The 17,500-nt window shown below is 40.4% G+C and overlaps 1 protein-coding gene and 1 pseudogene across 1 annotated transcript; both read right to left on the bottom strand.

Moving 5' to 3' along the window:
* Window positions 1-776: 776 nt before the first annotated feature.
* LOC138041241 (uncharacterized) lies at window positions 777-5,169 on the bottom strand. Its single transcript, XM_068887010.1, has 2 exons — window positions 4,920-5,169; window positions 777-4,757 (listed from the first exon to the last, which is right to left on the bottom strand). The coding sequence occupies exon 2, from the start codon at window positions 3,167-3,169 to the stop codon at window positions 1,520-1,522; it is 1,650 nt and encodes a 549-aa protein (XP_068743111.1). The 5' UTR covers window positions 3,170-4,757; window positions 4,920-5,169; the 3' UTR covers window positions 777-1,519.
* Window positions 5,170-7,789: 2,620 nt separating this feature from the next.
* LOC138040022 (erlin-2-B-like) overlaps window positions 7,790-17,500 on the bottom strand; it is a 10,441-nt pseudogene continuing 730 nt past the window's right edge.

Raw genomic sequence — 17,500 nt, 5'->3', positions numbered from 1 at the left:
TTCGCGTTATTGTAATCGCTTCGTTACTATTTCAACTTTTTTAATATGACGGGGGTGTGGTAGTTCCTCAAAAATGACGCTGGTAGGAACGGCGCTCAATTTAGGGCAGAAAATGAAAATTTATCCTCAAGTAATGACGTTGTCCATAAAACCTCAAATTTGGCTATTTCACGTTGTAGTTTTGCTGACGACGGCAAAGAAATGGACAAAACTGAAAAATGCACGTGCAGGGCGTGCAAAACTATTGTTTTTGCCCCCTAAATATGCAAATTTGTGACGTTCTCGTTGCCGTCGCCGTTGTCGTTGCTTAAGCTCCCTATTCAGTTACATCAGAACGGTTAACAAACAGCTCACTTAGATACTCAGGTGTAACACCATTTAAGGATTTAAATACCATAATAGCTTTCTGTATTTCACGCTGGGAACTTAATTTTCTCCACCCAAGTTTACTAAATAAATCTTCAACATCAGTGTCACAACTGGAAAAAGTTAAAATTCGGGCAGCACGATTTTGTAGCTTCTGCAATTTATTTGAAAGCGTTAAGTTGCAGTTTCCCCACACAACACTGCAATAGTCAAAATGTGGCCTCACTAAGACATTGAAAATAATCTCCAGAGTTTCAAAAGGGACAAAAGAGCGGATTCGTTTAAGAGCGTCAACACCAGAGGCAACTTTCTTAATTAACTTCACAATGAGAGAGCCCCAAGACAGATTTTCATCGATATAGACACCTAAGGATTTTGCAGTAGCTACTTGATTAACAGGAACACCGCCAATGGTAAGATGCGGAGGTCTCGGTAAAGTATTTAATCGCTGCCTTGAGCCAATTAACATAAATTCAGTTTTAGTTGCATTCAATGTAAGTTTATTAGAGACAAGCCAATTATTGACTGACTCGAGATCTCGATTTAAAGTCTCGTCTATGGCAGTTATATCACACGAACCATCCACCCTCCCCCCTCAATTGCTACCTGTACCAAACCTGTACCGTCCTACAAACATCGAACGCACTCGCCTAAGCTTCGATTACCCCTAGTTTAACTATAAGATTCTGAATGGTGTCTTTGACAAGTTTTTGATTTGTGGAGGTGAGATCTTTCTGGATTTTGGCATAAAACGAGGTGTCAGAAAGTTGCCGCAAAGCTTCTTTTGGTAAAGGTCGGACCGCCAAAGAACTACCGCGCCGCCTTTGTCGGCCGATTTGACAACTATGTCATTGCGTTTACTAAGAGTTTTAATCGCCGCCCACTCTTCCGAGGAAAGGTTGGAAACACTAAATTTTTCAACGCCAACGCCAATAAGAACTTACTGTTCTAAATTTGTGTTATACGTATACGTTTTTAATTTGTGAAGCTGAGCCTTCATTAAAACTATAAAAGTTAGAGATAACAAGTTAAACCGACGTTTCGGAGTAGACATCACTCCATTATCAAGGTAAAAATGTTCTATGATGCTAAAATTACAGTATTAAAAACGATTGACGCTAAGAATTAACATAATAAGCACGTGCGAAATTGGCTATAAGAATACTTTAGCACGAATGGAATCCGATTGCACATTGAGGCTAGGCTTAAGTGTTCTTATAAATAACATTTCAAACACTAAGCAATCAAATTTGTTTTTACATTTTTTGAGCACCTCAAAGCGTTTAAGCAGGTCCCGAGGGATCAACCCCTGTGCGTTCTTATAGTGTCTGGCAATAGCCGAGGACTGTTGCTTATGTCCCTTTACACGATTGTGTAAATGTCCGCGTGTGTAGCCTACATAACCTTCACCACAAAGGTCACATTGAAATTTATATACAACACACTGCTGATTTATGATCGGCGGCTTTGCCTCTTTCACTTTCAGTTCCTGTTCAATTTTTCTGCTGGTAAATACAGGCTGGATGGTTTTGTTTACTTTCAGGCTCAAATCCTTAAGTTGTTTTTTAACAAATTCTGCTGAGTTTTGGTCTTTAAATGGCAAGACTACTCGAACCATGTTATCCGTCTCTTGGGCTGTTGATAAAGTTCGCGGTTGGTCGCAGACCTTTGAGTCAACAAAGCGTTTGATAGTGGAATTTACGAGTTGTTTCGGGTACTTTAGGCGTGAGAAAACTGACTTCAAACGGTCACATTCGTCTGAGAAGTGTGACCAAGAAGAAGATAAACGGTGTGCTCGATCGAGCATAGTTCTCAGCAAGCCATTCTTGTACCGATTGTCAACATTGCTCTGAAAATGCAGAAGGAGACCTGAATTCGTGGGTTTTACGTAGACCTTTGTCTCTATCCGGGGAGATCGATTCAGTAACTGAGTTCCCAGAAATGGCAACATACCATTGCTTTCAGTTTCCATGGTGAATTTTACGGATGAATGTGCAAGGTTTAATGTGTCTAGAAAGCTAGATGCTGCCGCCATATTCGGCATGATGGTCAGGGTGTCGTCTACATATCTTCGATAGAACGAAGGGAGTTTTCCTTGTCGTTCGAGGTTTTCTTCGATTGAGGTCATGAAAACATTAGCGAGCAAGGGGCCAAGGGGAGAACCCATGGCCACACCATCAGTCTGTTCATACAAGGCTCCATTGAATTGGAAAAGTTGTTCTTTTGTAGCTACTCTGAGAAGGTCAACAAGGTCCATTTTCGTCAAATTCAAGTCGTACGTTACGTTAAACCAATTGTTGGTGAAAGCTCTGTTCGCGAGTATCTCTATCGTTTCATCCAAGGGTACGTTTGTGAACAGGGAAGACACATCATACGAAACCAGAATGTCACCGTTTGCTATTTCCATGTTTTGAATTTCGTTCGTAAATTCAAATATGTCAGATACTGTGTACTGATTCAAAGACAAAGGCTTAAGTTTAGTGTCAAGCCATTTAGCCAGCGCGTAGTTGTATGTTTGCTTTGCTGATAGAATAGGGCGCATCGCTAAGTTCTCCTTGTGTGTCTTTGGTAAGCCATATAAATGGGCTAATCTGGAGCCTGTAGGGCACACAGTCTCCGCAATGGGCTTGGGCAGAATTCGACGGACAGTAGAGTCTAAATCTTTCTCTTTCTTTAGAAGAGGGTGGTAATAAGTTGGTGGTCTACCTCTACTTGGAGGCCTTTCCAGGGGAACAGGCCGAAATTTACTTGCGTCATTGATGGAAGCTTCAGATAATAGGCGTAAATATTCGGACTTGTCCATTACGACCACTCCCGAACCCTTATCTGGTTTGGTAATGATGATGTCGTCGCGACGCTTCAATTGTTCGATGGCAAGCAGGAGTGTCTTGGGAGGTTTGTGTACTTTGCGCTGGATGTAGTTCAGTGCTACGGATCGTAGGGTTGCGGCCGCCAATTCTTTCAAATCATCACTTCCAAGATGAGGTTCAAGACACCAGTAAACCTTCTCGAAGCTTGCTTTCACTTCAATCGGTGACACGTTGTGGAAAGGCGAATTTCAAACCCCGACATAAAACCAGTTTCTGGAAAAAAGAAAGTTCGTAGGACGATATGTTGTGAATATGCTCGTCCACATCCGTTTCTTTGTAGAGTAATCTTGCGATCTTCTTTGTATGAGTGCTCATTACCTCCTGATAGTATTTGTTTCTGAGGTTTACCATTGTGCGTAAAATACAGATGTACCGGAACACGCTGCAGCTTCGGCGAATTTCATCGTAGATGGAGTTGATTTCGCACTTAAGAGCTGCACTTAGTTTGATCTTTTCTTTGAGTTCTTCGGAAATGACGTTCCTTTCGAAGGCTGCTGATGACTGCCTCCATTTAGAACTCCTTTCTTTGTCAATCTTGGCGAAAGTTGGTGTAAGCTCGAAATTCTGACAGAGTCGAAGAAATTCAATCGAGCCATCGCAGTTAATCTGTTTCTTGCTACACTGTTCGAGTCTTCTAAACAAGTGTAGTTGATTATCCCGTTTTAAAAATCGTATTAAAAGAGATTTCTTAAAACATAAAACTATAAAAGTTAGAGATAACAAGTTAAACCGACGTTTCGGAGTAGACATCACTCCATTATCAAGGTAAAAATGTTCTATGATGCTAAAATTACAGTATTAAAAACGATTGACGCTAAGAATTAACATAATAAGCACGTGCGAAATTGGCTATAAGAATACTTTAGCACGAATGGAATCCGATTGCACATTGAGGCTAGGCTTAAGTGTTCTTATAAATAACATTTCAAACACTAAGCAATCAAATTTGTTTTTACATTTTTTGAGCACCTCAAAGCGTTTAAGCAGGTCCCGAGGGATCAACCCGTGTGCGTTCTTATAGTGTCTGGCAATAGCCGAGGACTGTTGCTTATGTCCCTTTACACGATTGTGTAAATGTCCGCGTGTGTAGCCTACATAACCTTCATCACAAAGGTCACATTGAAATTTATATACAACACACTGCTGATTTATGATCGGCGGCTTTGCCTCTTTCACTTTCAGTTCCTGTTCAATTTTTCTGCTGGTAAATACAGGCTGGATGGTTTTGTTTACTTTCAGGCTCAAATCCTTAAGTTGTTTTTTAACAAATTCTGCTGAGTTTTGGTCTTTAAATGGCAAGACTACTCGAACCATGTTATCCGTCTCTTGGGCTGTTGATAAAGTTCGCGGTTGGTCGCAGACCTTTGAGTCAACAAAGCGTTTGATAGTGGAATTTACGAGTTGTTTCGGGTACTTTAGGCGTGAGAAAACTGACTTCAAACGGTCACATTCGTCTGAGAAGTGTGACCAAGAAGAAGATAAACGGTGTGCTCGATCGAGCATAGTTCTCAGCAAGCCATTCTTGTACAATCGTGTAAAGGGACATAAGCAACATAAGCAACAGTCCTCATAAGCAACATAAGCAACAGTCCTCGGCTATTGCCAGACACTATAAGAACGCACACGGGTTGATCCCTCGGGACCTGCTTAAACGCTTTGAGGTGCTCAAAAAAATGTAAAAACAAATTTGATTGCTTAGTGTTTGAAATGTTATTTATAAGAACACTTAAGCCTAGCCTCAATGTGCAATCGGATTCCATTCGTGCTAAAGTATTCTTATAGCCAATTTCGCACGTGCTTATTATGTTAATTCTTAGCGTCAATCGTTTTTAATACTGTAATTTTAGCATCATAGAACATTTTTACCTTGATAATGGAGTGATGTCTACTCCGAAACGTCGGTTTAACTTGTTATCTCTAACTTTTATAGTTTTATGTTTTAAGAAATCTCTTTGAGCCTTCATTTGTGTTGTAATAAAAAAATTCTATTTTCAAAAACAGCCCTATCAACCTGTGTAGTATGAGCATTAACTCAGCATTTTAGCGACTTTTTTTTTGGGGGGGGGGGGGGGGGGGAGAGACCAAGAATCTTAGTCAGGAAGAAGGAGCATTTAACTAGAGCATTCTTGTGACAAAGTAAAAGCATAATGTAGAAAAGGTTACCCTTGGAATGAGCTAAATAGGCCATTTGCCAGTTCATGTCTGCCTCCTCTTTAAAGCAAGTCCAAGTGAAGTTGCCGTGATGGTAATTGGTTCTACTTTACATATGAATGAAAACCTCATCATAAAATAGAAGAACAGCTTCTTAAACTTTCTTAAAAGAAGAGGAAGACATACTGAAGCCTCTTACAGTGAGGTCAAGTATTGCAAAGTTAACTGTTCATTAGCCCATTTCTGAGTAGCGAGTCTAAGTGCGAAGTTTTTGTGATGGTGAATAAAAACTAATTTTCACGAGAAAAACTTCGCACTTAGACTCGCTTTGAAGAGGAGGCAGACATGAACTCAGAAATGGCCTACTGAATTCCACGCGTTGCTTTCCCAACTACAGGGCTCGAAATAATTTCCGGAGAGTCTCCGGACACGATGACCGGCCAAATTCATTTTAGCTCGGTCACGTACCGTTTCTGGCCTGTCAAATTACTGGCGGAATAAATAATTCTTAAAACAGGGGGCCATGAAGCAAAAACTGGCGTTATATATTTCCAAAAAAGTTGTTACTTAGAGCTTATAGCACTTTAAAGCACTCATTGTCAACAACGGTTCTTGTTGCATTTCACCCAGGATTTCAGATCAAAGTTCCGCAAATGACAATACACAGCGACTTGCTACAACTGAAACAACTGAACAGCATGGAAATTTTAGTTTATTTCATTTTCAAAACGATCAAATGTGACCGGTAAACATGACCGGCAAGACGAAAGGTTGACCGGTCAACTCCAAAATCAGTTCGGACATTGTCCGTTGACCGCCCGTTATTTCGAGCCCTGCAACTAATTCCAGGAAATGCGATTCCAATCGATAAGATAAAAAAACACGGCTAAAGAATGTGGTACGGATTCATTGGCGGTTTGTAAACTTGAAATGTACTCAGCCTGCGTGTTTCACAGCCTGCGTGTTTCACACGAGCATATGCCACTATGCCACAGTCCACTCAAAGGAATCATCTTTAAGCGACAGAAAAATGTTTTCTTGGCACAGTTACCAAGGTTAAGCCCTGAAATAGATCGTTACAATTACTCTGAAATTGCAAAACACCCTCTCCAAGATCTCTCTACCCCCTAGATCTATTCCTTTGCTCCCTCTAATATGGAGGGATAAGAAAACCCTGGCGGGGCGGGGCCGGGCGGGAGAGGGCTAATTTTAGCTTAATTTAGGAAAAATTACAAAAATAAAGAATTTTAATCCAAACAAACAAACCATGCTTACAACAAATCATTTAAATTCTATCCGAGTCAACATTTTTCTGATTCTTTATTCAGGGCTTTCGTTGGTCAATATTTGCGAGTGGTCTGTGGAATGAAAAGGAAACTGAAAGCATTTTAACATTCGGCAAGGCATAAGGACCGTACGCCAAACTGAACTCTTGAGGGTTGCTCAAAGACATCAACCACTTGTGAAGAGATAGTGTGAAAGTTGTTAAAGAACTTTTTTCATCATTAGAAAGACTTTACCCGGCAGGCGGCTACTTGACATTTCTCTCTCTCTCCTTTTGAAGAAGTTGCCTAAAATCTGTCGATAACATGCACGAAAAGCACTAAAATCAATCAAGTTTCTTCGATAAAACGCAAATTTGAGCCGAACGTTTGCCGTAAACGCGACGATTGACCTTTCCCCAGTATATATTACCCTTTTTCTTGGAAAACAAAAACGCTTTTCATGCCTGGATTTTTTTCGGGCTTTCTTTGCAATTCCAGAGTGCTTAACCCTTTCATTCCTACGGTGGAAACGTTCTTTCTCCTTACTAGTATCATGGATTTCTTTGTTGAGTAGTCATGAGAATTTGGCGTTTTAACAAGATCACACCTCTTAAGATGATAATACTCTTCATTCTCAATACCAGTCTGATTGAAATTTCATTGAAATTAGAGAGTTTAAGCAAAGACGACGGCTACGGCTACGGCTACGGCTACGGCTACGGCTACGGCTACGGCTACGGCTACGGCTACGGCTACGGCTACGGCTACGGCAACGCCACGAAGCAAGAATATTATTGGTTAAAAAAGGAGAAATACTCGTGCTGCACGTGCAACACGAATTTCCGACCGTACTCCACAAAACAACGACGTGAAATCACCAAATTTTAGGTTTTGACGACAATGTGAGCATATTACAACGAAAGCATTCATTTTCTGTTTTGACTTAAAAGCGTTCGTACCCATCCAGTTACAGGATAATTCGCTCTTATTATACAAGGTGAACAAGACGGAATAATCGCGAAATACTTGCGATAGAGTTAACTTATATCTTGGAAAGACGTTTTCGTTGCCGTAGCCGTCGTCTTTGCTTAAACTCCCTATTATGAGAAGGATTTACGTACCTATCACTCACTGCAATGATCTTTCCAACTTTTATTTCAAGCTTTTCTTTGTTTTCATCTTGATGTCACAATTTTGTTTATTAGTATGTCCTTTGTCAGTACAGTATATATGTTATAAATGCAATGCAAATAAAACTAATGAAAATATATTTGATGACCCTTAATAAATACTAGGGATTTTTTGCGTTACTGAACTCTCCAGAATTGACGGGGTATTCACGTTAGCTAGCCACAAAACGACACCCGCGCTTTCCCTCTGGTATCAACGAGTCCAAACACAACAATGCATGGCGTCCTCTTTAACGCACTTTTCTCAAGGTTTGACATCATGTACTTGCCTTACATAAAAGTACTTTTCAGATGTGTGTGTTTACTGATGACTGCGGACTTAAATCGTTCGTGCCACATTCTCAACCAATCGCAGATTAAAGTAAAACTTACTCGCACGTTCCATGCATCGTAAGTCAGTGATAATTACAGATTTTACTCTGTCTAACGCCAGACGATTTTACTCGAGAATGGGGGCCGTTTCCGGGTGAAGGGTTGAAAAGAAGCTTTTGGAATCGGTTATAATTAATGGCAATAGCCATTAAAAGCGTAGTATCCTTTCCACGTAAAAACGTCTGTAAATCGGACCACAACGCCAGTTTTAGAAAGCAAGGATAAATTTGAAATGGAAAAGGCAATCAAAGAGTATCAGAGGAGAAGAGATCGTGTGACAAAATTAAAAACTGTACTTGGTTAAAATATTGGCACATACAATCTCTCACTTTCTTCTCAATATTGTACAGGCCAAGAAATTGAGAACTGCTAATTCTAAGCCGTTCATACACTTCGTTTTTGAGCATCAATTAAGATGTTATTGAAATAAAATAGAAGGGCATACTCGGAGAATTTTGTTATCTTGAAAAAGGTAGAAAAATGCCTTACGTAATACAAACTTGTTATCTATAATGATAAGGATAAGAACACTTAATTTCAAGTTCATTTAATATGCTGCCTATCACAAATGTGATTAAGGTGGCGTACTACAGTTTTCCGAAGAAAAAGGTCAAGATTTTGAAATCTGTGAAATATTTCATTAGAGAAACAGGATGTCTCTTCTGAAGTGTTAGTCACTGCAATTGATGTAAAATGTAATTTCACCTGACAAATAAATGCAAATCAGAGGAATATGCTAAATATAGTGACCGAGCTACTAGAGGGGGAACTGGAAACTAGACATTTCAAAGGCGTTATTCTCAAAACCTAGTCGCACGACCAGGGTTGAAATTTTGGGAATTAGTAAACAATATGAAGACGAAACCGTAAACATTAAAAAAACAATTCTATCAGACAGTTTTTCAGTTATTATCAAAATAGAAGAAAATCGACTTTTCGCCATTTGCGTAAAAACCTGTCTGACAGGTTTTTCTCGCTAAGGAAATCCTGAAATTTTAAGGTGGGGTCGTACGGCTAGTTTTTGAGAAAAAGGCCTTTGAAATGCCTAGTTCCCAGTCCCCACACTAGGAACTCGGTCACTCTATTTAGCACTTTCCTCTGATTTGCATTTAATTGTTAGATTGTTAAATTTACACTTTACAGCAATTGCAGTGACTAAAGGCCTGGCCGAACGCTCGCAACATTTCAACGCAACATCTTGCAACATTGTTGTATGATGTTGCGGCAGGTATTGAACGGGCTGGTCAAATGCACGCAACATGTCAATGTTCATGTGCACCAGTCCCTTGGCGTGCAACAAGTGGACCTAGCGCGCATGCCCTAGTGCAACAATGTTGCGTGAACGTGGCCAAACGAGTACAACATCATCCAACATTCAAAATATTGCACGAAAAATTTGACCGCTTTCCAATTTGATCCAACATCATCCAACATGTTGCAACATATCGCAACAGAGTGGCCAAACGCTATGCAAGATGTTGTGCCCAACAATGTTGCAAGCGTTTGGCCAGACCTTAACACTTCATTAGAGACACCCTGTTGCTTTGATTTCACAGATTTCAAAATCTTGATCTTTTTCTTGGGAAAATTGTAGTAAGCCACCTTAATTTGTAAACGATCCAAATTAAACACCATCTAAGACGTTTGGTCCCCAGCAGTGATCAGCATCTACGTTCTTTCAACAATACCCCTTGCGAATTAACTTGTTTTGACTAGGATATTAAAAAACTGATGTGATCACTTCACGGGGACGCAATGCTAATGCAGAAGTGCATTGGAACCAATTAGGATGAAATTCGTGCTTTCAGGACATCTGATTTCGTGAGGTGCACCAAATGGATTTCCTCACTCCAGCTTGATTTGGAACGAATGTATGGACATAATTTCGGCGTTTCATTGGCAGGTAATTAAGAAGTCTTGTCATTCATCTTCACTTTCGCTTGTTTTCTAAAAAAAGAAAAGCAATGAAACCATAAACAATCAACCGGACGGCCGTTTGCCTAAAACGTGACTCTTAAGACGGTGCCAGCTACTGTTATTGCACATACGTTCTACGCATCACGCAGTCATTTTGTCACGCGCTAGTTATCTTTTTCGAATTTTTTCATCGATTTATTTGGTTGCAGTGCGGAACATATGTGTCTTGAAGCAAAAGACCACAAAAAAGAAATCGTATTTAACAGGGCTCGAAATTAACGAAAAAATCCAGTCGCATTTTGCGATAAGATACCAAAATTTAGTCGCAATTTCGCAAATTTTAGTCGCAAAATCGCCGCGCTGCATTGTGTTGTCAGCGGTGTAAAGAAACTGCTGAAAATGGCGAATGATCGAAGGAATGGAGCTGTGCACGTAACATCGCAGCTAAATTACCATACAATTACGCTACCTTCAGAGAAAATTCACAACGAGAAACAAAATAATTTTGTCATTTATTTATTTGTTTATTTTAGCAAAAGTAGCAGCAAAGTGGCAACTGTTAACCCTTTTGTTTCGAAAGAGCGAAGGTGACAACAAGTCGCAAATTTGCGACTTCTCCAGATATTTTAGTCGCAAAGGGAAAAATTTAGTCGCAAATGCGACCGTATTGGTCGCAATTTCGAGCCCTGCGTAATGGAAAAGGTGTCTCTACGACATATTGAAAAACCTAGAAACAATGATCGATCAGAGCGAGAAAGCGGACGGTGCAGAAGTTATATTTCAACGGAGCCATCTTTAAGTCCACTACTGTCCACTATTTATCATCGAATTTAAGAAAAACCAAATGAAGTAAATTGTTCGAAGGCAACATTTACTACACTCTACCGTCTGAGCATGCGAAATGTTCACTGACTTCATGTACCTACTTCCCTCTGTGATTGAAACGTCTCGTTCTTACATGTAAGCTCCCTATTACCGAATGGACGTTTTTTTCTAGAGACGCATAATCCTTCCAGCCGCCGGAATTATGCGTCTTTCATGCTATCCGTCTAGTGTTAAGACGGAACGAGCTATATAAAAAGTGGGTAACCGGTCGTTTCGATCGAAAGTCGTTTCGATCGATGTTCGTTTCGATCGAAACCAAAAGTCAATTCGATCGAAGGCAAGAGTCAGTTCGATCGAAGAGTAAATGTTAATAAAAACTACAGTTTTGATAGCGTATAGATAATAAAAGTTCTTGTGTTGTGTAATTTTTTGCTCGAAGTAATATGCGCGACGCGGAAACGCGGTGTTCAATTGATATCTTTGTTGCCGGCATTTCTTTCTCGGCGTTCCTGATCGACAAAGCTCAATTAGCTATTCGCTATCACGTGCGTACACTGAAACAGGGGGTATAAGATTTTATTACCATGATGAAACGAACAAGTGTTGTCAGTTTCAATGAGAAAATTATCGGCATGCATAGAAGAAGACTGGAGTCTATCCTAGCGCCTTGGCGTTTAGCGATATACCAAATATGGAAACAGACGGCTGGCGGTCATGTTCCTTGAAGAATGTGTTTTCCACAACTCCGAAGTTAACTGTATGAGGGAATATTTTCAAACAGATTTGATAAATAGTACAGTCTTCGATCGAATCGACTTTTGTCGATCGAACGAACTGACTTGCATCCTAAAAAGTGTAATCCGTCTGGGACGAACTTGGGCAAACGTTTTTTCTGCGTCTGTTAAATTCGTCTAGTAAGTATAACGACGCACGGGCACAAGACGCACAATGCGCCTGGACGCACTATCCAGTTAAGTTAGTGCGTGTTCGAAAACGTACTGTAGTGGATAGTTTATCGAGACAACAATAAAAGCAAGGTGACACACGCTAACACCAACCCGGTGTGGCCAACAAATCACGCATGCGCACAACCATTTCACCCGGTCAATTAGCAGCCATGGACAGCTGTTTCGTGCTTTTGGGCCTCATCTGCATGGCGTAGCTAACATACCACTTAAAGGGGTGCTAAACACCCCCGCCTGGTATGTTAGCTACGCCATGCTGATGAGGCCCAAAAGCACGAAACAGCTGTCCATGGCTGCTAATTGACCGGGTGAAATGGTTGTGCGCATGCGTGATGTGTTGGCCACACCGGGTTGGTGTTAGCGTGTGTCACCTTGCTTTTATTGTTGTTTATCGAGACGCATTATGCGTCTTGTGCCCCTCTTTATACTATACTGTAGTTTACCTAAATGATAGAAATGCTGCCGAAGGGGAACGAGGATGTTCAACTGTGCTTGCAATTTATTGACGGTTCGTGCGTGGAATTGACCGAATGCATAAATGGCGGCCAAAAATGTATTCTTTTGTTTATGTGCTAATGAGACTCACTAGCCTCGCTCTCAAGCAACATTTCTTTTATATTTTGTCCATGCAAACGAGGCTAGTGAGGCTAATTAGCACATAAACAAAAGAATATTTTTTGGCCGCCATTTATGCATTGGGTCTATTGAAGGGAGATTTTAATAGGTCTTGAGCAGGGACGGTACAAAACGTGGACCCTAAATTGGACCTCCTTCTGGACCCCAGTGGAGAGAAGGGAGAAAACAATAGATGGTTTTCATAGTGACGTCATCAAATTCTAAGATCAAAATCCCAAGGTCTTCTGAATTTTTATCTAAAGGAGGTTGAAAATGTTCTAGAAATAAACCTTTCCTGAAGTTTCCAGTCCCGTGACGTCTTTCTTTTCGAAAATACAGCATTATTTCCGAATTGTTCCCTTGTGAGACACCATGATACAAAGCTATTTGGTTGAAAGAAATGTCAGTCCCTGTGAATCTCAACAGTTTGAGCCTTTCAAGTACATTAAGAAATGTGTTCATACACATGTATTTTATCTCATGAGCGAAAAGTAAGCACTTTCATCGCAAAGTGAACTCCAGATCTTTTCGTTGACCACATGGAGTCTCCATACAAAACTTTGTGTGAAACGCTTCGACCTGAGAATTTGAGAGGAGGTTAAAAGATTTGTTTCCTACAACAAGATCGTTGATCGATTCGAATTTATTTTTTTGTTGCGTGACAGTGAATCTATAGTTTGAGGATACGAGAAGCAAAATTGTAACAAGATCATAGCGCGCATCTTCGTTCCTCCATTCGCGCATAACCACAATTTGTTACACCTTTGTTCTTACTGTAACCGCAATCCCTTGCGTTTCGAAGAAAATGTGTTCTTCTCCCGACTAGAGAGCTGCCTCGTTCGTTCGCTTCAGGCTCACTCACTGCGGCAGCAATTAACAGACGCAGAAAAAAAGTTTAGCCAAGTTCGTCCCAGACGAATTATGCGTCGCTGGTATAAAACGGCCAATGAGTCACACTCCTCGCGACATTTCCTTTTGACCAATAAGAATCAAAACTAATTCTTACACATTGGTTTATGTGCATGCTCTCGTTCAGTTGCTGTGACAGGCTAAAGCCTGGTTCACACGTACGACGCAAATGCAAACGCAAATGCAAAAGCAAATGCAAACTCAAATGCAAACGCAAACGCAAACGCAAACGCAAACGCAAACGCAAACGCAAATGTAAACACAAACGCAAATGCAAATGCAAATGCAAATGCAAATGCAAACGCAAACTCAAACGTAAATGTGAATGCAAATGCAAACGAACTTCACAAGTCCAACGCACACGCAAGAGAAGTAAGACACGCAGGCGCAGTTCAAGTCCTTTTTCCAAGGTGGTGGACGAGAATGAACCTGTGTCTTTTTTTACCTTGCGTTTGCGCTTCCGTTTGCATTTCTCCGGTTAACACGTGTGAAATGCAAACGCTAGCGCAAATGCAAGAAAATTTTCCATTTTCTTGCGTCTGCGCTTACATTTGCGCTAACGTAGTTCACACGTGTATTTCCTTGCGTTTGCATCTGAATTTGCGTCGTACGTGTGAACCAGGCTTCAAGTTATTGGTTGGAATGAAGGGGATAGTTTCTGTAGAAGCTGTGGTGCTGCGTCGGTGGGGAAGTAGTATACAAAAATGTGGTTTTATCAACAGAGTTGATAATGTAAATTGACCACCGTACAGAGATTCTAAAAGCTGACGTTTCGAGCGTTAGCCCTTCGTCAGAGCGAATCAACTCCGTTGATAAAACCAAATTAAAGTTATTGGTTCGATCTCACGAAGAGGAGCCTCCAGCTCCACCACTTATTCTGTAAGTCAACCCTTTCCAGAGTAGATTTATTTTAAGGAACAGGTTTTTTTCCCGCGAAAAGTATCATATTTCCCTTGACGCTGAGATAGCTCTGTTTTGATTAGCTTTTACAACAGGTGCGTGCTGGATCCCCCAAAGGGAGGCGTTCTATAAATAAATCTACCCGGTAGGATGCTGAGGCTTCAGAGAAAAATAACAAAAATAACATTTATTACCAAGCCTACCTGGCCTGGCTGACCTTTGCGAGCTGAATTTACACTTGATAACACGTTGCTGTCCACAAATACACTAGGGATGCTTGGACCAAAGAAGATCTTGGTGTTCGACGCGATAGCGTTGAATTTCATTTGTTCCAAGTACTCTGGCGTCAATTTTAGCTACAACAAAAAGGAACTGTGATAAATCAAAAGTGCGAAATACATGTTGAAATAAAGGCTGATAAAGGCCAAAAATTAGCAGTTCTTTGGTCAGATAAAGAGGACTGTTTTCCTTTAGAAAAACTGAGGCTCTACTGGAAGGACAAGTACCTACTGAAGGTGGTATCCAAGAGGCAAGCAGCGCTGCAGATAGGACACTTGCATTGGCAGAGGATTTGAATACACCATAAGTGAGGTTCAATTTCCACCCTGGTCAGACTTTTTGTCTGTCCTTGTGTGGGCCCATTTCCATTAGTAAGGCTAACGCTCACATGGTTCATATGGGGTAAGAAACTAGCACTTCACATTACACTCTAATCACTTAAGTCTGTTCAAATATAAGTGCTACACGGCCAACGTTTGCAAAAACGTAATCCTTCCGTGAGAAAAATAAACACTGGAGGGCAACCTGTATAGAGAGACCATGTATCCTTCCAGTCGTCAAGAGTACACGTCTATGAAACCATTCCTTCATTCATGTTGAAAAAAGGATTTAAATGTCCTTCCCAAGGACATTTGCAGAAATAGTTGCTGCTCAACCTCTCGATCGGTTGCACGACTTGTATCCAGTAAAACTATACCTTGTTTGCCTCTGCAAGTTTCATGGCAGTGTAGTATTCTGCATCAGCTCTTGCTTTCATCTTAGCCAAATGAACAGAATCTATTGATAAATACATCACTGAGAAGTATCTTACGAAAATGACCGATTTGTGAGCAATCTCACAACAACGTCACACTGGAAATCAAAGGTTGATCAATCCATAGAGGTTAAAAATAAATAATAATCTTGTGTGTACAAATGTGGGGAGAAAGCAGAAGATTCTGAATCAAACACTAATGTATTTTTTGCCATACTTCACTGAAGGTGTGTTACAGATAATCCTGTCCACATCTTAAAGTACATGCTGAGCAACATTGCTTTGGGCGAAGCGGGAGAAGGGAGCATGCACATCCGCATGTTCAAAACAAGTGCGACCGCTCTCCCGTGGGGGCTTTTCAGGGCCAATGAAACACAGTCAACGAAGCAACAGAACCGAACAGAACAACAAAACCAACTGTTAAGAATCACAACTGGCCGGAGGAAAACCAGTTGGATATTTCAAAACAAGTGCGGCCGAGAAGTTGAACCAGGGACTACCGCGATCAAATTCAATAAGTGGTTAGAGCGGTTCTTGAACCCGGGATCTCTGGATCTCACGGCAAGCGCCTTACCCCTGGGGCACACTGCCTCCAGAGGTTATGGTCCACAAGGCAGGAAATACAGTGTACTGTACGAAATATCTAATGTTGTTTTTGTCCAGGATTGGATAAGCTTAAAGGTTCGACAAGGCTGTCAACTTGAGTGGCCAACATTGCCTAGAATTGTCTCAATATACACGTTGCAACAGGCATGTTAAAAATACTCCATTTTTCATCCCTTTGGAGAACTGACAAAAATGGTGGAATTGCAAATGGTATGCTACCCACCTTCAATCTCAGACATTTTTTTCTGGCTTTCTTCTCCATAATTTTCTGATCAAATTGAATCTTTGAAACCTGAGCAGCCTTTTCAGCCTCTAAAGAAAAACAGAGTGGCAAAAGTGAACATATTTTTTTTTTCATTGTTAGAATTTCCATAATGGCTATTTCTGCTTTAGCATAAACTGTAGTTAATATCTAGCTCAATTGACCTCTGTACCTTACTGATGGCATCAGCTGTTTGTTTGTGTGCTTTGCACCCAATCAAAGTTGTTGCGGCTTGCTATGTGCACATTTTGTCCGAGAAACCCTCAATTTATTCTGACCGTGAAGTGAGCTTTTTCCCTCCCATATGACCTAATAGGGTTATCCCCTCATATTACTATTGGTAGTTCTTAACGGTGGCTCATCTTCTACTGATACACTGTTGCCGCATATATATAATATCTATATATATATGTAGTTTGTCATTTTTATTAGAACTGGTTTAAGGATAAGTGTATGCCACTCGCTGACACTACCCTAGCCCAGTGACTGGCCTCGCAGTGGCAGGGGGCACTCGGGTCCTGGACGACACTTTATCCCCAGCTTTTTTCCTCCCACTAATACTGCGTCTTCAATTGCGTGTTACATGTACATTAATTTAATGCAAAAGGAATAGCAAATGAAGCCTTATAAGAGCTTGTAGTTAAAAACTTCCAAAAGTCTTAATAATCATTATTACTAGGATCCGAAATAAATATTAAGAAATCGTAAGAAAAACATGAATACAATGATCAACACATAAAGTCCATTTTCCAAACAACAGCATACACAAACAAAGCAAACAACAGCCAAATATACATTTCAGAATTCAACAACGATCACTTGTGACAATTTCAATTATTTCTTTTGCAGTAGAACTAAAAGCTTAACTTATGCCTGTATTAATTTTGTTTTCTTTCTTTTTGTTTGGAAAACAACTGTCAGTGATAGGAATCACCAAAAATGGGGCATTAGAACGACACCAGATTGTCACCATTGGCTCACCAGCAGGTAGAGTATTATTCCTGTTTGCACCAAATTAATCTAAGGTGTAAATTTTGTCAAAATCAAAAATATTTATAATTATAATAATACAATAATTATTGATAAAGCCTTAAATTACATGTAGCTATTATTAATTTAAATTTAGAAAAAGAGCCTTCAGAAAACAAAATCCAGGTATAAAGTGCTGAAATATCATATCCCCCCGGTGACCATAATTGAATTAGCTAATACTCCACCAATAACAGCCTTCTTCCGCTCTGTCTCTGCCTCTTT

Source organism: Montipora capricornis, chromosome 3 (genome assembly GCF_036669925.1).
Source record: "Montipora capricornis isolate CH-2021 chromosome 3, ASM3666992v2, whole genome shotgun sequence".
NCBI lineage: Eukaryota > Metazoa > Cnidaria > Anthozoa > Scleractinia > Acroporidae > Montipora > Montipora capricornis.
Note: the sequence above shows the minus strand (reverse complement) of the source record. Positions and strands in the feature narration are given on the sequence as shown.